We start from the raw sequence: 23,163 nt of genomic DNA, 5'->3' as shown, positions 1-23,163 counted from the left end.
GGTAAGGAAAAGCCAGGGAACTATAAACCAGTGATCTTTACATCAGTGGTGGGCAGATTGTTGGAAGGAATCCTGAGGGACAGGATTTTACACATATTTGGAAAGGCAAGGACTGATTAAGAATAGTCAACATTGCTTTGTACATTGGAAATCTTGCCTCATGAACTGGAGTTTTTTTTGAAGTAGTAACATAGTGGATTAAAATCAACAAGGTAAAAACAATGACTGCAGATGCTGAAAACCAAATGCTGGATTAGTGGTGCTGGAAGAGCACAGCAGTTCAGGCAGCATCAAACGAGCAGCGAAATCGACGTTTCGGGCAATTCCTGATGAAGGGCTTTTGCCCGAAACGTCGATTTTGCTGCTCGTTGGATGCTGCCTGAGCTGCTGTGCTCTTCCAGCACCACTAATCCAGTAACAGTGGATTGATGAGGGCAGAACGGGCGATGTGATCTATAGACTTCAGTAAGGCTTTCAACAAGGTTCTCCACAGGAGACTGGTTAGCAAGGTTAGATCTCATTGAATACAAGGAGCAATAGTCATTTGGATACAGAACTGGCTTGAAGGTAGAAAACAGAGGGTAGTGATGGATGGTTTGATTTTCAGACTGGAGGCCTGTGACCATTGGAGTGCCACAAGGACCAGTGCTGCATCCACTACTTTTCATCATTTATGAAGAATTTGGATGTGAACATAGCAGGTATATTGAGTAAGTTTGCAGATGACACCAAAATTGGAGGCGTAGTGAACAGCAAAGGCGGTTACCTCAGAGTATAGCGGGACCTTGATCAGATGGGTCAATGGGCTGGATCATCCCAGATGGAGTTTAATTTAGATAAATGTGAGATGGCGCATTTTAGGAAAACAAAATCAGAGCAGGACTTATACACTTAAAAAGGTCAGAGGGAGTGTTGCTGAACAAGAGACCTTGGAGTGCAGGTTCATAGCTCCTTGAAAGTGGAGTCACAGGTAGATAGGATAGTGAAGGCAGCGTTCAGTATTAGATTAGGTTCCCTACAGTGTGGAATCAGGCCCTTTGACCCTCCGAATAGTAACCCATCCAGACCCATTTCCCTCTGACTGATGCACTTAACACTAGGGACAATTTGGCATGGCCAATTCACCTGACCTGCACATCTTTGGATTGTGGGAGGAAACTAGAGTACCCAAAGGAAACCCACGCAGACATGGGGAGAATGTGCCAACTCCACACAGGCAGTCACCCAAGGCTGGAATAGAACCTGGGACGCTGGTGCTGTGAGGCTGCGCAGAGCAAACCATTGAGCCACCGTGCCGCCCCAGATGCTTCCCTTTATTGGTCAGAGTATAAAGGAGTTGGGAGGTCATATTGTGTCTGTACAGGATATTGGTTAGGCCACTTTTGGAATATTGCATGCAATTCTGGTCTCCTTATCAGAAGGATGTTGTGAAACTTGAAAAGGTTCAGAGAAGATTTACAAGGATGTTGCCAGGGCTGGAGAATTTCCGAGATTAAATAGGCTGGGGCTGTTTTCCCTGGAGTGAGGGGTGACCTTAGGAGGTTTATAAAATCATGAAGGGCATGGATAGGGTAAGTAAATAAGGTATTTTCCCTGGGGTGGGGGAGAAAAGAGGGAGTCCAGAATTAGATGGCATAGGTTTAGGGTGAGAAGGGAAAGATATAAGAGACCAAAAGGGGCAATGTTTTCACACAAAGGGTGGTACATGTATGGAATGAGCTGCTAGAGGAAATGGAGGCAGCTTGTACAATTGCAACTTAAAAGGCATTTGGATAGGGAGATGAATAGGAATGGTTTGAAGGGACATGGGCTGAGTGCTGGCAAGTGGGACTAGATTAGGTTGTGATATCTGGTGGACATGGACAAGTTGGACCAAAGGGTCTGTTTCCGTGCTGTACATCTCTATGACTGGCGATATATTTACAAGTTGGGAGCACGGTGCTAGAAAAGCACAGCAGGTCAAGCAGCATATAAGGAGCAGAATAATCAATGTTTTGGGCAACAGCCCTTCCCCAAAATGTCGACTCATCTGCTTCTTGGACGCTGCCTGACCTGCTGCGCTTTTCAAGCGCCATACACTCAACTCTGATCTCCAGCATCTGCAATCACTTTCTCAGAATAAATTTCCAAGTCAGGATGGTGATCAACTTGGAGGGGAACCTACAGGTGATGGTTTTCACCATGTATTTGTTTCCCTAGAGGCAGTGGTAATGGGTTTGGAACATAGAAAAATACAGCGAGTACAGGCCCTTCGGCCCTCGATGTTGCGCCGACTGAAGCCTACCTAACCTACACTAGCCCAATAACCTCCATATGCTTATCCAATGCCCGCTTGAATGACCATAAAGAGGGAGAGTCCACCCCTAGCAGGGCATTCCATGAACTCACAACTTGCTGAGTAAAGAATCTACCCCTAACATCTGTCCTATACCAACCTCCCCTTAAAGCTGTGTCCCCTAGTAACAGCTGACTCCATACACGGAAAAAGGTTCTCACTGTCAACCCTATCTAAACCCCTAATCATCTTGTACACCTCTATCAAATCTCCCCTAAACCTTCTTTTCTCCAATGAGAAAAGCCCCAAGTGCGTCAGCCTTTCCTCATACGATCTTCCTACCATACCAGGCAACATCCTGGTAAACCTCCTCTGCACCCGTTCCAGTGCCTCCACATCCTTCCTATAGTATGGCGACCAGAACTGTACACAATACTCCAGATAAGGCCGCACCAGAGTCTTATACAACTGCAACATTACCTCAGGACTCCGGAACTCAATTCCTCTACCAATAAAGCCCAGTACGCCATATGCCTTCTTCACAGCACTATTTACCTGGGTGGCAACTTTCAGAGATCTGTGTACATGGACACCAAGATCCCTCTGCTCATCAACACTACCAAGTAGCCTACCATTAGCCCAGTAATCCATCTTCTTATTACTCCTACCAAAGTGAATGACTTCACACTTAGCTACATTGAACTCCATTTGCCACCTTTCTGCCCAACTCTGCAACTTATCTATATCCCGCTGTAACCTGCCACATCCTTCTTTGCTGTCCACCACTCCACCGACTTTCGTATCATCCGCAAACTTGCTCACCCAGCAGTCAAGCCCCTCCTCCAGGTCATTTATAAAAATGACAGACAGCAATGGTCCCAAAACAGATCCTTGTGGAACACCGCTAGTAACTGTGCTCCAAGATGAACCTATACCATCAACTACTACCCTGTCTCCTTCCAGCCAGCCAATTCCTAATCCAAACCTCTAATGCACCCTCAATGCCATACCTCCGTAATTTTTGCAGTAGCCTACCATGGAGTACCTTATCGAATGCCTTGCTAAAATCCATATACACCACATCTACTGCTTTACCCTCGTCCACTTCCTTGGTCACCTTCTCGAAGAACTCAATAAGGTTTGTGAGGCACGACCTGCCCTTCACAAAACGATGCTGACTATCCTTGATCACATTATTCCTATCCAGATGTTCATAAATCCTATCCCTTACAATTCTCTCTAAGACTTTGCCCACAACAGAAGTGAGACTCACCGGCCTATAGTTACTAGGGCTGTCCCTACTCCCCTTCTTGAACAAGGGGACCACATTCGCTACCCTCCAGTCTTCTGGCACTATTCCTGTAGACAACGACGACATAAAAATCAAGGCCAATGGCTCCGCTATCTCCTCCCTAGCTTCTCATAGGATCCTAGGATAAATGCCATCAGGCCCAGGGGACTTATCTATTTTCAACCTTTCCAGTATTCCCCAGACCTCTTCCCTACATACCTCAAAGCCATCCATTCTAATCACTTGTGACTCAGTATTCACATCAGCAACAATGTCCTGTTCCTGAGTAAATACTGACGAAAAGTATTGATTTAGTGTCTCTCCAATCTCCTCTGCCTCCACGCACAACTTCCCACTACTATCCTTGACTGGACCGATACCTACCCTAGCCATCCTTTTATTCCTGACATACCTATAGAAAGCCTTAGGATTTTCCCTAATCCTACCAACCAAGGACTTTTCATGTCCCCTTCTCGCTGCTCTTAGCTCTCTCTTTAGATCCTTCCTGGCTACCTTATAACTCTCAAAATCGCCCCAACTGAACCTTCACGCCTCATCTTTACATAGGCCGCCCTCTTCCCTTTTACAAGGGATTCCAATTCCTTATTAAACCACGGCTCCCTCACAAGACCCTTTCCTCCCTGCCTGACTGGTACATACTTATCAAGGACACCCAATAGCTGCTCCTTGAACAAGCCCCACATATCATTTGTGCCCTTCCCTTGAAGCCTATTTTTCCAGTCCACACACCCTAAGTCATGCCTCACCGCATCATAATTTCCCTGCCCCCAGCTATAACTCCTGCCCTGCAGTGCACACTTATCCCTCTCCATCACTAGAGTAAAAGTCACCGAGTTGTGGTCACTGTCCCCGAAATGCTCACCTACCTCCAAGTCTAACACCTGGCCTGGTTCGTTACCCAGAACCAAATCCAGTATGGCCTCACCTCTTGTTGGCCTGTCCATCTGCCTGCTCTCTTAATGGGAGGGGTATCCTTGGATATTTAGTTCTTCGTCCATATCCCCTTGCAGCCGTGTCTCTATGAAGCCATCATACCTGCCAATTTTGAACTGCATAACAAGCTTATTTACCTTCCTTCACATATTGCACACAATAAATACTGCACCCTCATCCCTACATTGTTGTTCACTTATATACTGCGCCTCAAAACTCATTTATAATCGCAAATAGGATCCATACCTCAACAAATTGTCACTGGGAATTGAAATTCTCATTCAAACCAAGGAAAGCAAAGTGAACCTGCATGCTTCCAAACAGAATGTACTAATAATTCTTCTGAAACCCACTCTATTCACCAGGTTCTGTATATCAATAAAATTACACAATCTACTAAGCAACTGTACTGAATTTCTGCAGTGTCTGCTTTGGGATGTCTTGGGAATGTGAAAACTGCCATACAAACGCAAGAGACAAGACCGATTATGTTCAGTTATTACAAGTTATCTCCTAATGCTGATTTATACTTATTAATTGAAGTTAATTGACAGCAATATTAGACTGTATGAAACTGGCATTCCATTAAATTTCAGTTTCTAGTCAGGAATGCAAGTTTAAAATTACTCCTAAATTTCAGTCACCTTACATCAACTTTAATCCAAAGTAGCACTCAAATTGCATGAAATCACAAAAACATGGCAAAAATGGAAAATGTCTTCAATTTAACGAAACAAGAGGGCTAGTGCCATCATCCCCACCTTTGCTTTTCATCACACGTTGAGAGTGTACACATTTTGTTTCCACGGGGTCAGAGTGATCTTCTTCAGAAGAAAACATTTTTATTGAGACACAGTATTGCGTGTTAGGTTGTAAATTGTCAATCTGTTCTTTAACACTAATGTCCCTTGTACTACCAAACACTTCTCTATTCTGTTAAAAGAAACAAATCAGAGTTACAATCAAATCAACAGGATGACTTAATCTCAGAAGATTTTCTAAAGTTTATAAGTTAACAAAATATTGCATTCAAATGTTTGAACACCAGTTTTTAAGCGTGCAGTCATAGTTTAATTCTGTACAGGTATCAGCAGCACTGATTCATTGTAGTTTTAGAAATTTTCTCATCTCCATTCAAGCTTAAGCTGACAGGAGGTAGAAAACTTATTTTGAAAACCCAACTCACTTATGGACCCAACACCAGCTCCTCGAATCACCTCATTTACCTTTCCTTTACAAAGAAAGGCACTACCAGAAAGGTGCACTGTACGTGACGAACTAAAGGAGTTATCAAAACCACTTGCATCTAGAAGGTATCTGCCAGCAGATGCATGGTAACACCATCACCTGTGGGCTCCCCTCCAGGCCACATACCAATATATTGCTATTCCTTCAGTGTTGTTGGGTCAGAATCCTGTATTGTGTAAAAACAATAACTACTGATGCTAGAAACCAGATTCTGGATTAGTGGGGTGCTGGAAAAGCACAGTAGTTCAGGCTGCACCTGAGGAGCGGGAAAACCGACATTGCGGGCAAAAGCCCTTCATCAAGGTACTCATTTGAGTATAGGAGTTGGGAGGACATGTTGCAGCTGTACAGGACATTGACTAGGCCACTTTTGAAATATTGCATGCAATTCTGGTCTCCCTCCTATCAGAAGGAGGTTATGAAACTTGAAAGGGTTCAGAAGAGATTTACAAGGATGTTGCCAGAGTTAGAGGATCTGAGCTACAGGGAGAGGTTGAATAGACTGGGGCTGTTTTCCCTGGAGCGGAGGCTGAGGGGTGACCTTAGAGGTTTATAAAATCATGAGGGGCATGGATAGGATAAATAGACAAAGTCTTTTCCCAGGGGTGGGGGGGGGGGGGTCCAGAACTAGAGGGCATAGGTTTAGGGTGAGAGGGGGAAAGATATAAAAGGGATCTAAGGGGCAGCTTCTTGACAGTGATAGGTGTATGGAACACACTGCCAAAGGAAGTAGTGGTGGTTGGTACAATTACAGCATTTAAAAGGCATCTGATGGTTATATGAATAGGGAGGGTTTAGAGGGATATGGGCCAAGTGCTCACAAATGGGACTAGATTAGGATAACTGGTTAGCATGGACGAGTTGGACCGAAGGGTCTGCTTCCGTGCTGTACATCTATGACTCTAAGGCACACAATGCTACAACAATGTAGTATGTTTGAATTTCCAAACATTCAATAAAAAAAGGGTCATAAAAGAATTACTATACAAGATAAGTTAATGGCATTACAATCGATTGGGAGTAAGGCTTTTAACATGGACAGAGATCTGACTAATATGAAAGAGATTTTTTGGGATGGCAAATTACAATTCAGTGTTGAGACCTCAAATGTTTCAAATCTACTATTAATGACGTGAATGAAGGGGCTGAGTGCATTGTAGCCAAAACTTGCTAATGATACAAAAACAGGTCAGAACACAAGTTGCATGGAGGCTACAAAGAGTCTGCAAAAGGGTGCAAGTGGTTAGATTTGGCAGGTGGAGTCAAAAGGTGGGGGAATGCGATTGCCTTTTTGACAAAAAGAACAGAAAGGCAGAGTATTGTTTACATGGAGACTGAAAAATGCAATGGTGCAGGGGCTATAGGTGTCCTTGAAATCTTGTCACAAACCCAACCTCTACATTTTTGCACCCTTACAAAAGCAGGCCATTTGCAAACCTGGTGTTTTGTTCAAAGAGTGGAGCTACAATTTTCACATTTTATACAGCATCACGATCATTCATTCTTCACTTAGTATTTAATAATAATTTGATTCTTTCTCAATGTTCTCTTCCTTAAATAGAACTATGAATACCTTACATCTCTTGAAAGGGCAGACTTTATTTAATATCAGATGAGATTGTACTCCAAAACACATGCACCAGCCTAATTATATAGTTGAGTGTCTGGAAGCACAACACAGGCAAAGCATCAGGACTTTAGATCAGAGTGGTGCTGGAAAAGCACAGGTTGGGCAGCATCCGAGCAGGAAAATCATTGCTTCGGGCAAAAGCTCTTCAAGGCATCAAGACTACCCATCAAGCCTCCTCTAGCTTATCTCTCCATGCTTCAGGCTCACTGCCTTTATTCCTGATGAAGGGCTTTTGCCCGAAACGTCGATTTCGCTGCTTGTTGGATGCTGCCTGAACTACTGTGCTCTTCCAGCACCACTAATCCAGTATTTGGTTTTCAGCATCTGCAGTCATTGTTTTTACCATCAAGACTACCCAGTCAAGTACAGCACATATCTGTAGATTAAAGGCTTTCTAATCTACTCAATCTGGCAGTGAAAACATCTATGGTACCAGAAATAAGAAATCCAAAGTTAATGAACCTTACTCATGCAATTATGGTACTGTATGCCATTGACTGGAGTCGCATTAGTAGACCATACAGATATTCAAGTGACAGTTCCGCATCCTGAACTGCACTGGAGGACTACTGCAGTACTCACCAAAGCAATTCAAGATTTGTTGCCCTCTGGCACATGCCTCACAACCTCACCATTAAGGATAGCACTTCTAACTAGTGCACAGCCACCGCTGGAGGGAGGAAAAAAAAAAGACAACCAAAATAGTTCTCCTCTAGTCAGACTGTGGTTGACTGGCTCATCTAACAGCAATACTATTGAATGCTGATTCCCCACTCACCAACAGTACCACAACTTATCCTTACAGTACTTACTGTTCATCACCTGGGACAATACAAAAACAAAATTGTACAAAACTGACATTTTAAACTGTCAATTAATCTAGCCTGGTTCAATACCTTCAACATGATAGTGAAGGACCTTACAAGTCAACTTCAAGCATGTCTGTTTAGATAGCTCTACTTCAGCAAAGCAGCAGCAGTCTGGGCTGGGTGGCAGGGAGTGTCAGTGGCACAGGGAGGAAAGGTGTTTCAATCCCAAGGACAGGTTTATTCACCAAGGAACTACTGCCACTTCACCTGCGGTGGTATTTCAGCAATTCCACTCGTTAAAAAGGACAGGTTGTAGTTACAACCTGGAATTGAACATCTCAAATGAATTCTAAACCCCAGTGTGCAGTGGTGAGTAAACAAACTTTTGACCAAGAACAGAAATGAAGGATGACATATTTAAATAGCACAATCATATAAATCCATAAATTTAGATATTGTGAATTTTAAAAATTTAACTTGAAGCCGTCTTACAGGAAAGCCAGTAGCACAGAAGGTCAAATTATTTAAAAAGTAAAGGGTCAATTGACGACAGTTCAAAATGGACTCTTTACAATGACATTAAGTTTTCTATGACTTCCATGATTGCATGGAAAGGTTTCCCCAGTGATCAAGGTAATGCTTATAACTGGAACAGAGAAGTGAAAAAAATCTATTATCCAGTTATCCAACATAGTATTGGATGTAATTTCTCTCAAATTGTCTTGGTCTAAAACATGCTATTCAATCTTTTCAAACCATACCTTTTCCAACTTTCCATTTTTATGCACTGAAATGTGATACTGCAATGTTGCATGGAGATCTAGGACAGATATTAATCCTAAATTATAAATACAGGCAGGAGTTGCAGGAGAATCAAAATTAATTTTGAGGACTCCAAGAGGGTTTTCAAAGATTTGAATATTAACTGGTCTTATTTTTGCTGTAGAAGAAAGATAAAACTGAATTAAATGAGGTAAAAATATTGACAAACAAACATTCGACTATTAAAAGAAACTAATACTGGAAGCAACTTTGAATTTTAGTTGAAAAAAAACCAGAAGCATTTTGTTCTGTTGAAATGAATTGACCCGAAATCATTGGTTTTAAAAGTTGACTACAATTTTTATTTTAAATAAGCTAAAATCTAAATCAAACAAGTTAGAATTTGGCTTAGTTTTAGGGGTTACATTCACCTTCACTATGAGAAACAAGAAATGGGAACAACAAAAGTAGTAAAATTTAATTTGCACTCAAATTAACTTGCACATTTATTTGATATGTACATTTGAATAATATTCCCCCCACTATAGATTCTACAAGTCTAGAAAGAGTACAAGCCACAAAATTATAAATGAGTCAGAAATCAGAATGTGTGTAAGACAAAACAGAAGAATTTGTTACACTTTAAAATAATTGCAGAGTGACAAAAACAAAGAGCAAACCATAATTCAAGCAAGTATTGCTTCAAGAAATATTGTACCAATCCAAGAGCAAAGATAGACGGTAAGCTTACTGTCTCGAAAGGGTTGGAATTCCATTGAATAAGACCAATCAGATTCTTCCATTTCTGTGACTGCTTTAACTCGGGTAAAATAAGAATCGTATACATCAGTGAAGAGATTGGTTAGATCACATGTTTGGCTCAAGATCAATGAACAGTTTTCTGCAGCAAGCCACAAATCACTTGGATCGTCTGTTTGGTTCATGGTCGGTGATTCATTTTCTGCACCAATTTTGCTATTTAAAATTTAAACAAATATTTTGAAATAAGAGCGTCATATCAAAACAATACTTTGCAGATGTTCTTTCCTATTATGTCTCAAATAATTACACACAAGTAAAATCATGCTATTGTCTATTTTGGTGAAACATTATTAACTAAGCCAATTTATACTAGAACTCAAAAATATTAAGGGTATGGGGCAATGGCCATTTGACCCATCCAATCCATACTGGTGATATGCTTCACTTGAGCTCTAGACCATCTTTCCTCATCTGAATCTATCACTGTAACCCCGTATTCCTTGTACCTCATACGATTATCTTGCTGCCCCTTAAATCTGAGCTGTTCATCACAATTACTTCTTGCGGCATCAAATTCAACATTTTTACTACTTTGAGCAAAGAGGTTTCTTTTAAATTTCCCTGCTGCATTTTTGCTAAGTACCTTCCATTGAGTAATGCTGTTTTTATAAGAGGAAACATTCATTCAGCATCCACTCTAATTAATGCTTTCGTAGTTGTGAATAAATGTTTTTCAGCCAAACACTCAGCATTCTTTCTTCAAGAAAGAAACCCAGCCTGTCAAACCTTTCCTTATATGTATACCTGTGCATTTCTGGCATTATCCTCACAAACCTATCACTTACTCTCGCCAGCACCTCGTTCTAATAATACGGTGGCCAGACTACATTTAAGAGTTTCAACCAAGATTCAATAAATGTTTAATGTAACCTCCATCCTATTCAAATCGGTCAAGGCAAGACTGGAGCTTAACTTGCTTTTTTTGTTAAGTTCTCACTAACTGTGGCACATCATTTAGCAAGTGGTTTATTTGTCCTACATGCTCAATTACTTTCTGTATCCACTTCAAAAGGAATCAGCAAGTTACCTTTTCTTCCAACTTTACATTTATCAGAGTTGGAATTCATTTGCAGACTGTCCTTCTGGAACTTTACTACTGTTTCCCTATGATTTGTTGCAGTCCTCTTCAGTACTGACTATCCCCATCAAGTTAGTGTCATAGGTAAATTTAATAAATCCTACTTGTAAACTTCCAAAACAAATTTGTACCATTAGCCCCTATTTCTGATGTTTTGTTTTAAAAAACGTATTTCTTTTAAATAGTGTGATTTAGACTTATCACAAAACAACAACAGTACCATTATTACACTGTTCATTCTCCATCTAGCAAGAGAGAGTTAGAGAGAGCTTGGTTACAAATTCATCTTCAGTTGAGTTTCCAATGTCCTATTCGTACCAGACTAAGATTACATCTGTTCTCCACCGTAACATTGCTGGATTTTGTTGCTATATCAGCTCATTTGCCATTGAAACTCTCATCCAGGCATTTACTTCTAGAACCAATTATTTCAATGCACCTCTGGTTGTGTCACACATTGGACCCCCTGCAAACTATCATTTAATTCGCAGCATGTTCCATTGCTCTATCACCCTTGTTTTTCCCCCCTGATTTTGATCAAAATCCTGGTCATGAAATGTTTGTGCAAATTCTTATTCAAATTCCTCAATTGCCTTTCCTTCCAACTTCACAACCCTCCAAATTACCTGTGCTCCTGCGATTATGGATTTTTATGTATTCTTTTACGATCCTAGCAGAGACCCCAAACTTTGCCTTGAGTCCACATGAGACCCCCATATTTTATTCTGATCCAGCTGGGGACCAGTAGCTTTGGTTGTGGATAAAATTTGAAATCCTAAAGAAAACAAAACTACAAACTTCCATAGTTTCAAACAAAAAGAAAATTTACTATAGAAGGGTCACTAAGTCAAATAGTTAACATTATCTCAATACTCTAACATTCAGAATTAACAAAGTAAACATGAACGAACAGACGAACTGTGGTCAAACATAAGTGACAATCTGCACATCAAGTAACAGAAGCAACCAAGACCAATCCATGAATTTCTTGAAAACCAATACAGGTCAGTGATCACATATATACTTCTAAACGTTTGTCATTCTAACGGGGGATTTCATCTCTTATTTTGATGATGTAGCCTCTGATTTGACAACAGTCACTCCAACTCTGACTGCCCCATGATATCTTGCCTCCTAGTCAGGCAAAAAAAAAGAGACAGCAAACTACATATGAAAACATTAAGAGGGGTGACCAAAGACTTGGACAAAAGAGAATTAACAACTTGAAACATTAATTAGGTTTCTTTGTCTTGAGCTAAGTTGTCAAAGCTACAGAGCATGCTTAGCATTTTCTGTTTATCATGAAATGTTATTTGCATAATTAGGGGGATTTCAATGTTGTGAAAAACAAAGACATGACTGGCAAATCTTAAACATGGAATTACAGCAAAGTGGATTTGGTAGACAGAAAAATGCTCTGAGGAGAGAGGGTACAAGGTTGGAAATGTAGAGGTAGTTTGCAAGTAGAGGATGCTGAGGATGTCAAATCTGAAAGGGAAGAGTGGGAAGGGACTGCTTTGTTCCTTTACATTGATCATTGAGGCATTAATGAAAATATTTAAAACAGTTTTATTTCCTTGTCTTGAATGCATTTTCCATTCCTCGTCATTTTGGAGGCTGCTCCACTCTAGTCTCCATCCAAATACGCAATTCTACTTGCACAGGATAAATTGAAACAATAATGAAAATTATAATAGCCTTGTGAAAACAGACCATTGTATACAAACCTTACAGCAATGTATTCCACTGTATAGCGTGTAGGGAATGGCATGTCCGTCCCCGATTCCCACATTAAGACAGGATGAAAGTTTTCTGATGTATATGATAGATTGAGAGGTGGAAGCAGTACAGCAATAACTGAAATATTTAAAAATTGTATAAGCATCAAATTACATTTGAAAAATCAGAAGTAAAATCAGTTATGCATAAAAATCTCAAATTCCCCTTCACTTTTACTAGCAACTGTGATCAGTTAATAAATGCTGAGAATCCAGGTGTCTTTTAATTAGTTAAAATTGATGGAATGAATAATCTATTTCAAGGGTTCAGAAGAGATTTACAAGGACGTTGCCAGGGTTGGAAGATGTGAGCTATAGGGGGAGGTTAAAATAGGCGGAGGCTGTTTGCTCTGGAGCGTCAGAGGCGGAGGGGTGACCTTACAGAGGTTTACAAAATCATGAGAGGCATAGATAGGATAAATAGACAAAGTCTTTTCCCTGGGGTCGGGAAGTCCAGAACTAGATGGCATAGGTTTAGGCTGAGAGGGGAAAGATATAAAAGAGACCTAAGGGGCAACATTTTCACAGAGACAGTGGTATGGTGTATGGAATGAGCTGCCAGAGGAAGTGGTAGTAGCTAGTATAATTGCAACATTTTAAAAGGCATCTGGATGGGTATATGAATAGGAAGAGAGGGTTTGGAGGGTGCTGGCAAGTAAGACTAAAATTAGGTTGGGATATCTGGTCGGCATGGACAAGTTGGACCATAGGGTCTGTTTCCGTGCTGTACATCTGACTAATTGCAAAGCATACAGATATTTACAGCACAGAACAAAGCAATTCAGCCCCCCAGATGATGCTCTCAAGCTTCATCCAACTCTATCAACACATGCTTCTACCCCATCTAAAAGAATGCATCTATGCTGCATTACCTTGTGGGAAGGAGTTCTACATTAGCTCTATTCTCATGGACAGAAAGGTTGCTCCTGAGCTGCCTATTGGATTTATCTATGACCATCTGACATTAGTGGTCCCTAATTTTGGGATCCACTTATTTTTAACTGAAGTTCTATTGAAATTAGCAATACTTCATTGCATTTCAATGTTATTCCCCAGGAATGAACTGTTTTGCCTTTTAAAATTACGAAACAAAAAAGCCTTATTAATCCACATCACGAATTTTAATGCTTTCTGCATCAATGGGCGAAATTCAAGTAGATTAGCAAATGCATTACGCAGAGTTGAAAAGTGAGGTGCGGGAAAAAGCACAGCAGATCAAGTAGCCTCAGAGGAGCATGTGAATCAAAGGGCATAAGCCCTTCATCAGGAATGTGGAGAAGGAAGTGGGCTGAGAGATAGAGGGGGTGGGGGTGGGTGAGGGGTGTGGAAAGTAGATGGGATAGTGATAGGAAAGAGGGATTACTGTCCTGCTCCGCTGTACTTTTTCTAGTGCCACACATTTCAACTGACTCTCCAGCATCTGCAGTCCTCACTTTTTCCTACAAACATTACTCAGCTATCAGCAGACTGCAGAATATTGTAGGCTAGAAATACACACGCCAACCTATCCCACCAGATTCATCTTGAGATTAGATAGTAGGAGATGTGTTGCAAACTTCCAGCAAAGTACTTGAAAATAAAATAAAATCAAAATGAGAACTGAAAGGAAAGATGCTGCCCATGGTCTTGCAAGGTGGCAAAAAAGATACATATCTTAAACAAGCACACTGTCTTTCAAATGAGTTGAAATATTAAGTTGCTACATAGCTTTTAAAGTGCATGCGCTAATTATATGACTGCAGTTCCATCACAATATTTTGTTGCAGAGAAAAAATGGTCAAAAAGACATTGGAGACTTGTCAAAATGCTGATGGAATGCTCAGGGTAAACTGATGAATCAACTTCAAACACCTAGTGGGGAAATCAGTATAATAATTTTTTTTAAAAAATCACAGAAATAAAATGCTCCAAGTACAGACTTTACTGTTACTTAAGCAAACCAAATAACTAAATGGGGAAAAGTGCCAAATCCTATAAATTACAAATGAAAAAAAAAACAAAATTAAGTAAATTGTAGTAAAAGCAAAATATTTCATTTTCAACATCTGCAGTAACAGAAAATATTGGAGGTACTCAGTAGGTTGCCAGCCACTATGAAGAGATAAACAGATAAGAGATGGGGAAAATATGGACATAAGAATGGGTGCAGGCTCTTCAGTCCTCATGATCATTCAACTATTCAATGAGATCATGGTTGATCTATGGTCTAATTCCATATTCCTGTCTTTGGCTCATATCTTTTAATAACTTAGATAATTTTAAATCGGAGATTGCTGAACAAAAAAAACTGATCCAGCATCCACTGCTGAAATTAGTGCTGAGTCGGTCATAAAGAAGTCACGTCAGACTTGAAATATTAACTGTTTATCTCTTCAGACGTCTGAAGAGATTCTCCAGCATTTTCTAAAATTTGTTAAAGTATGTAAGATTTAAAATAAAATAGCAGCAGTGTCCAAATTTAATGTCTCAGGTGAAAGACAGCATTTCTGAGAATACAGTGTACCATTGGGACTGAAGGTTAAGTACTAGAATCGAAGAGTTGGACTTAAAGCTATCATTTAGGGTTAGTTGGCATCAGTAGTGTCACCTGAGCTTTAGCTCAATACAAAAGGGTGAAAATGAAGCTGAAATATGGATTGAGGCAATGTCCACTATAAGGTGAAGGTACAGCAATGCATCAAAAGATATCTGAAACATTAATAGCTGCTATTTTCTGTTTCTCCATAGGATGGAACTGCTACCACAAAAATTTCAGGAACTGCTAGCTTTAGAAATATTTCAACAACCTCTCAGTTCAATTGAACAGTGATCATTATAAGCAAAGGACAGAGCTTAAGCAAAAGCAATCTAATGGAGGCATTTCTTACAACTGTGCTGTTGCATGATTCAGAGTAGCTCTTTTAAAGCTGGGGTGGAAGAAATGGCAAGAGGAGCTTGCATCTTTCTCATATTTGAGATAATATTAGGAAAATCAGTCACCACTACATGACAGTGAGGCATTTTGGCATGCTGTAAACTAGAGTACATTGAAGTGCAGTCACTGCTGTAATCTAGTGAAAGACAGTAATCAGTTTTGCAGAAATCAGGATCACTGCAAGGCATAAAATTAATGATCAGATAATCTAATTTGGCGACATTGGGTAAGGTACAAAATTGGAAGAATTCCTCGATACTTTCTTGGTCACTTCTATTTTATCTTTCATGTGCACTTGTGAGGGCAGATGAAGCTCATGGTTCAAAGTTACATCCAAGAAGTAGTACCTTGACAATACAGCACCAAAAGATATTCATTGAGATCTCAAATCCTTGGAAAGAATTTGAAGCCTCATCTCTCCCAGAGGCAGGGGCATTATAACTAAGCCAATAGTAACACCCAAAGTAGCAATATTTCAAGATCAAAATAACGCACTAACTTTACCCACAATTCTCAGAAGCACAAACTGAGCTTTCAAACTAAGTTTGAAACAGATTTGAATTCTGGAAGCTAAATATGGAATATATTAACTTCAATAAAACAATCACGTGTTTCAGGAGAAAAAGAATAAATCTGAATAAATTACATGGTAGAGACAGCTACAAAACAAAAATATCAGTTCTGATTTCACAATGAAAAATTGCATATTTACCAGTGTTCAGAAATGGATGAAAACACAATAGGCCCAATATTATAAACATTATTGTGTCTGATTAAAATGTTAGTTCTCCCCTTCATTCATCCTATGATAAAAAAAAAAGAGTAAAAAAGTGTAATGCATTAAATCATATAATTAAAAGGAGAGAGTTCAAGAGCAGAGACAAATTCAAACAAATTAACCAGCTTTTTGAAGTAGAAACCAAATAGCAAGACTTATTTTCTACCCATTCTTTCCTGATTAAATTGGTTAACCAACCTGCCACGAGATGACTTCTTAATCAGGAACGAAAAAAGTTAATATTTGGCACCGCTTTCTTGTGACAACATGCCCTCAAATAACACAAGATTTCCCTCACATTGAGGAAGCTCTACACCTTCTGAAACAAGTTACAAGGTGCCAATAAATAAGCCTTTATAAATTCTGTAATACCTGACAGCTTATTAAAATTTCCTTGCTGTTTCTTGATATAGTTCCTTCACCTTTGGTCTACATTGTATTTACTGCTCCAAGTAGAATATGGTGACCATGTTCACCACAGCTACTACTACAGAAAAGAGTTAATTTGTTAGATATGAGAGACTTGGCAAAAAGTATCTTGAATAATGACAAACCATAAGTGAGAAGTTTGATTGCAGAGCTGTAAGATTTATGCAGAACAAGTTGTTTAGTCTCTTTATAATTTTTAGTTCTCAAATTTGCTTTCCTAGTAGACCTTGTGGTATATTGCTGGACTGTTCAGCCAGAGACCCAAGTAATGTTCTGGGGACCCAGCTTTGAATCCTGCCACAGCAAATGATGGAATTTGAATTCAATGAAACTTTGGAATTAAGAGTTAAAATGATGACAATGAATCCTTTTCCAATTATCAGAAAAACCCACCTGATTCATCAACGTCCTTTAGGGAAGCTGATATTTGGCTTGTGTGACTCCAGACCCACAGGAATGTGGCCAACTCTTAACTGCCCTCCAGGCAATTAGGGATCAGCAGTAAATGCTGGTCTGAACAGTGACCCCCTCATCTCATGAGGGAATTAAAACAAAACCTGAAATTTATGTAGTCAATCAATCAATCTCATGATTGTAACATTAACGGAAATATGAATGTAACAATTTGATAAATAACTGCAATTCAGTCCCATGATAAACTAGAAGAATTCTTGCTCTATATTGGATCATAAATAATTTCAGCTGCTCATTTTTGGATAAAGCATACACCTTGTTCTGCAGAACAAGAAACTGGCCACAACTACAGAACATTTTGTGCTTGCCAGAACTCTCATTTTCTATTGTGGTCTGTTATAATAATTTGGTATCGGAATAGTTGACCTATTTCCAGATGGGGTTAACAGGAAGGCTCCAAATATTTGATATAAGCTTTCACAAATACCTGGCATCATTAAATATGGCAGAGTAACTGAGATGCTAATTAGTCACTTATAGGTTGCTTTTGACACTGCTAATGATTCTTGCCTCGAGCAATGTTGCTACCTTTGATTAAAAAAAAGGTGTTTTCTCATCAACCTGTTCAGAAATGTTTTTTCATACCTCTAGAACAGGTGGGACTTGAGCCTGGACCATATGAGACCTTTCCTTATCTTTTGCAATGATCCTCCCTCAAATTTGCCTTGCCATGCTTGTTAAAAGATAGTTACTTGCCAGCTGCACAGTATGTTAATCCCTTTTGGAACCTCTAAATCAACATCTTCCTGTTGCATAGAATCAAAGATCCACTTCAACAGAGATGCCTTATTTCTCTTCACTGTGTTCAACATTTACCAACTGGCCTCAATTCTGAAAATGACCAGTTTGATACAAGATGACAAAATTTAAAAGCTTGACCATATTTTATATCAGCATACTTTGTATGGTGAAAATTTATCTTCAAATTAAACCGCACTGTTAAATTTGGAAATTTGAACTCCAGATAAAATCCTCAACACGTTATCATTGCAGTGCCATTGGCACATTGAGTCTGCAGCAGCTCTACAAACAATTCACTTATTGCCATTCTCCCATCTCTACGCATTCTTCCTTTTATGAAAGAGATATACTGCACAGAAACAGATCCTTTGGTCCAACTCATCTATGCTAACCAGATATCCTAACCTAATCTTCTCCCATTTGGGAGCACTTGGCCCATATCCCTCTGAACTCTTCCTACTCATATACCCATCCAGATGGGATTTAAATACTGTACTTGTACCAGCCTCCACCACTTCCTCTGGCAGCTCATTCCATACACTCACCATCCTCTACATGAAAACATTGCTCCTTAGGTCTCTTTTATATCATTCCCCTCTTATCCTAAACCCAGGCCCTCCAGTTTTGGACCCCCACTCCAGGGAAAAGACTTGTCTATTTATCCTATCCATGCCCCTCGTGATTTTATAAACCTCTAAGGTTATTACTCAGCCTCTGACACTCTAGGAAAACAGCCCCAGCCTATTCAGCATCTCCCTATAGCTCAAACCTTCCAACCCTGGCAACATCCTTGTAAATATTTTCTGAACTCTTTCACATTTCAAAACATCCTTCTGATAATAGAGACCAGAATTGCATGCAATATTCCAAAAGTGGCCTAATCAATATCCTATGCACCCGCAACATGGACCTCCCAACTCCTATGCTCAATGGTCTGACCAATAAAGGAAAGCATAACAAACGCCACCTTCAAACATTCTATCTACCTGTGACTCCATTTTTCAAGGAACTATGAACCTGCACTCCAAAGTATCTTTGTTCAGCAACACTCCCCCAGACCTTATCTTTAAGTGTATAAGTCCTGCTCTGATTTGCATTTCCAAAATGCAGCACCTCGCATTTATCGAAATTAAACTCCATCTGACACTCCTTGGCCCATCTGATAAAGATCCCACTGCACCTCCAATTTTGGTGTAATCTTACTAACTATACCTCCTATATTCACATCCAAATTTATATAAAAAGAAAAGCAACGGACCGAGCACCGATCTGTGGCATACTGAAGGCCTGTGACCAGTTGTATGAAAAGCAACCATCCACCACCACCCTCTGTCTTCTACCTTCAAGCCAGTTCTGTATCCAAATGGCTAATTCTCACTACATTCCATGAGATCTAATCTTGCTAATCAGTCTCCTGAGAAACCTCAAATGCCTTACTGAAGTCCATACAGATCATATTTGTTGTTCTGCCCTCCTCAATCCTCTTTGTTACTTCTCAACAAATGAATCCATTTCAAATGCTTCAATTGAAGCTGTCTCCACCACACGCCCAGGCAGTGTACTATAGACTTTAAGTGCTCACAGAAAGAAAAAAAAAGATTCTCATTATTTTTGCTTCATTTGCTATTATTTTTAATGTTTGTGGTTTGTTTTTCTCTAATCTTTTCAAGAGCAGAAGATTCTTTCCACTTATTTGGAGACTCTCTCATGCCATGGAAACGAGAAAGAAAAACAGCAAGCGAGAAAGCCCTCACGTGAGTGGGTGAGGTGTAGAGGATGGAACCACAGTCACCAATGCAATGCAGGAATTAAATCTCCACTGTTGGCAATGTTGCAAAGCAGTCATATAGCCAACTAAGCAAACAGACACCATGGTCTGAATATACCCCACATTGCTGTCACAAAGGGAGTTTCAGGATATTGACCCAGTGGTATGGAGGAAATTGCCATATAGTTCGAAACCAAGACGGTATTTGGCTTGGAGGAGAACTTGCAGGTGAAGTTCCCATCTCGGTGGCATGGTCAAAATAATCCCCTCAACGCTTTCTTTCATAGAGAAAGGAACAGCAAATGCAAGACAGAACTAGCCCATGATTGGAGGGGCAGCTCCTCACTAATTCTGTCAGAATTTGATTCATCCCCCCGTAATTGTAGCTTTCCCAGGAATTTTAGGGAAAATTCATTTACCCACCCCCATTTTGTTTCAGCATTGATCTGCTGCCCATGTTGTTTCAGGTGGTAATAGTCACAAGCTTGAAGAAAACTAGCTGTTGCTGGAACATGTTGGTTAATTAACATGCTGGCCAGAGTGATATATGGCTTGATTAGAAGTGAGGACAGTTAAACTGGATAATTATGAACAGGTCTGAACATAAATAAAAGATAAGTCAGCAAGGGAGTCTGAGAAGTAGTTGCAAGGCATGGTACTGGATGTAATAATGGAACATTGTACAGCTATATTTTCAAGAATCTCTTCACACAGAGTCAAGGATTTAACCAAATTAATTTATAAACATTTTAATTTGAAGTTAGTTTCAATACATTTTTTAAAAAAATCATGAATCAGTCACAAATAATCTAATGAATTCTATGTGCAAAGACACATCTTTAAAGAACCAAGACAATCCCTAACCTATTTAATTTCATCTGCTAACTGCATACCTTTCAGTGCTGATATGCCATGGTTAATCCATTGGAAATTCAACTAAACTGATCATACATAGTATCAAGCTGTCAGCAACGCAAATCTGGCAATAATTAATTCAAAACTAGAATGCTCTTTCAGTCACTTTGAGAAAAATAACTGTAGCTTTCTTAAAATTATTCACACTGCACAATTTCATACCTTTTAATCACCATGTCCTTCTCAGACTCATTTTAACTCCATCACTTGTATCTTCCCACTTGCAATTTCAACTCACATCTTTCAGTGGCCTCAAATTCCTACAGCTCGGCCATCATTCATATTCTGTGCAGACCTTTAATACAGACATTAGATAGAATACAAGTCACTGATGAAGCTTTTCTACAACCTCTATCAGGGAGAAGGCACAGAAGCCTGAACATATGCAATAGCTGGTTTCAAAACAGTTTCTACCCTATTGTTAGAATACTGCATGGACTCACAAACTCTTAGCATTTGCCTGTACGTATGTTTTGGTTTTTGCTACTATTTACCTATTATTTACTTACCTACGCTATTTAACTATGTGATCTGCCTGTATTGTTCGCAAGACAGAGCTTTTCACTGTGCCTTGGTATGCGAGACAATAAATTTAATGCAATTCAATTATGTGATTTTTAAAACTTTATTCACCCTAGCCCAAGACCGGCTATTGCGAATTAAGACAACGGCAGGTTTGAACATTACAGTGAAACAGAAACAAGAACCCGTAGTAGAAAAAGCTCCAAACGCAAAAAAAATTGTCAACTCTAACACTCACTTGAAGATGTCCCGAGTGGCTTCATATGAGCTGATATATTGACAATATGAACACTTCGTTCTGGACCATGTAGCCCAAGGTCAAAAATCTAACGACACCAGGTCGTTTTCTGACCTTATCCACCTACAGCATTTCCACATCCTGCAACCCAAGGGCTGCCGGCAGAAATAACAATTAACACGGATCCCCTTCCCTTTGGGGGCCTGAAACTGAAATGCTCGCAAGCTCATCTCAACCTTTGCTGATTTTTTGGACACTTTTGCAGGAGGTTCAAAACAGGGAAGTTTTGAGAGGTGACCTGTGCATTGGAATAAAACGTTACACCATTTCAAACGGTCAGAACAAACCTCAGCCTGAACCCCCGACCTCACTAACATTGCATTTCCTCGTCACCCTCCGACAAAATTATTATTATTATATCTTTCCTTTTCGGGACCTTACCTGATGTCCGTGAGAGGAAAATAAAAATCCGCTAGTTACGTGGGAGAGAAACGACCTTTAGAGCGTTTCTTCCCCCCCCGCCCCATACAGACTTAAACGTCTTTCTCCACAAACATCAGAGCAACGGCACCGAGGCGAGAGCTTCCTCTTCCAGTTTCCCATCAGGCTCCATGAACGTCGGTCTCCCTTGCCTCGGTTCGATATCGTTGGCAAACCGCAGTGGGTGGACCATGCCCCCAAGGCCTGTCCATCACACCCATTCCCCCCGCCTTCCCCGCCCACAGATTGTGAGGTCACAAAGCCCGCAGCTGTCAGCCTTTCCTGATAATCACGTGACTCAGGGCTGGGCTTGCCAATGGAAGCACAAGGGAGGGAGGTAACTATGACTCATGGCTACAAATAGCAACACAGATATTGTGGAATACTGCAACCCCCTCTGCATGTGACACATACAAGTACCTGTAAAGAACACATGGTCGTCAGCCCCACAGTTATTAACTTTACATTGAACTTTTAACACAAACCACTCCCTACTGGCCAGGATGGGTGGGACTGAGACAAGACGACACTACCCAGGACAAAGCAACCTGCTTGAATGGCATCACGCCCACTCCCTTCACCCCTGGCTTTCAGTGGCAGCAGTTTCCTCAGACAGCACTTTCCAAAGGAGAAAGTGAGGAATGCAAATGCTGGAGATCAGTCAAAAAGTGTAGAAAAGCACAGCAGGTCAGGCAGCATCTGAGGAGCAGGAGAGTCGACTAAGCTCTTCATCAGGAATGGAGGGGGGGGGAGGCAAGGGGTTGATAGATAACTGGGAAGGGGTGCGAGGCTGGGAATGCGATAGGTAGGTGATGGTGGGGGGTGATGGTGATGGTTGGACAGGAGGGTGGAGCAGATAGGTGAGAAGGGAGATGGACAGATAGGGCGGTGCTGAGTTAGAGGGTTCGATCTGGGATAAGGTGGGACAGGGGAGATGAGGAAACTGGTGAAATCAACATTGATTCTGTGTGGTTGGAGGGTCCCAAGGTGGAAGATGAGTTCATAGAGTCATAGAGATGTACAGCACGGAAACAGACCCTTTGGTCCAACTCGTCCATGCGAACCAGACACCCCAACCCAATCTAGTCCCACCTGCCAGAACCTGTCTATTATCCTATCCATGCTCCTCATGATTTTATAAACCTCGATAAGGTCACCCCTCAGCCTCTGATATTCCAGGGAAAACAGCCCCAGCCTGTTCAACCTCTCCCTATAGCTCAAATCCTTCAACCCTGGCAACTTTCTTATAAATCTTTT

General features: G+C 40.5%; 1 protein-coding gene across 6 annotated transcripts in view; it reads right to left on the bottom strand.

Moving 5' to 3' along the window:
- Positions 1–22,068, bottom strand: part of LOC140486420 (interferon alpha/beta receptor 2-like) — a 40,256-nt gene extending 18,188 nt beyond the window's left edge. For 4 of the 6 annotated variants that reach the window (XR_011962561.1, XR_011962562.1, XR_011962563.1 and 1 more), the window contains exons 1-7: positions 21,868–22,068; positions 20,829–20,961; positions 16,274–16,364; positions 12,597–12,726; positions 9,721–9,944; positions 8,969–9,147; positions 5,282–5,453 (exon numbers count right to left, since the gene is read on the bottom strand). Coding sequence is in view for 3 of the 6 variants with exons in the window: in XM_072585524.1 (XP_072441625.1) it covers positions 5,282–5,453; positions 8,969–9,147; positions 9,721–9,944; positions 12,597–12,726; positions 16,274–16,322 (754 nt within the window). In the remaining 3 variants the exon portion in view is untranslated. Of the gene's footprint in view, positions 1–5,281; positions 5,454–8,968; positions 9,148–9,720; positions 9,945–11,495; positions 11,660–12,596; positions 12,727–16,273; positions 16,365–20,828; positions 20,962–21,867 lie in introns of those variants that run through there. The other 2 variants (XM_072585525.1, XM_072585526.1) reach the window with 2 other exon arrangements.
- Positions 22,069–23,163: the final 1,095 nt, after the last annotated feature.

This window comes from Chiloscyllium punctatum, chromosome 15 (genome assembly GCF_047496795.1).
Source record: "Chiloscyllium punctatum isolate Juve2018m chromosome 15, sChiPun1.3, whole genome shotgun sequence".
Taxonomy (NCBI): domain Eukaryota; kingdom Metazoa; phylum Chordata; class Chondrichthyes; order Orectolobiformes; family Hemiscylliidae; genus Chiloscyllium; species Chiloscyllium punctatum.
Note: the sequence above shows the minus strand (reverse complement) of the source record. Positions and strands in the feature narration are given on the sequence as shown.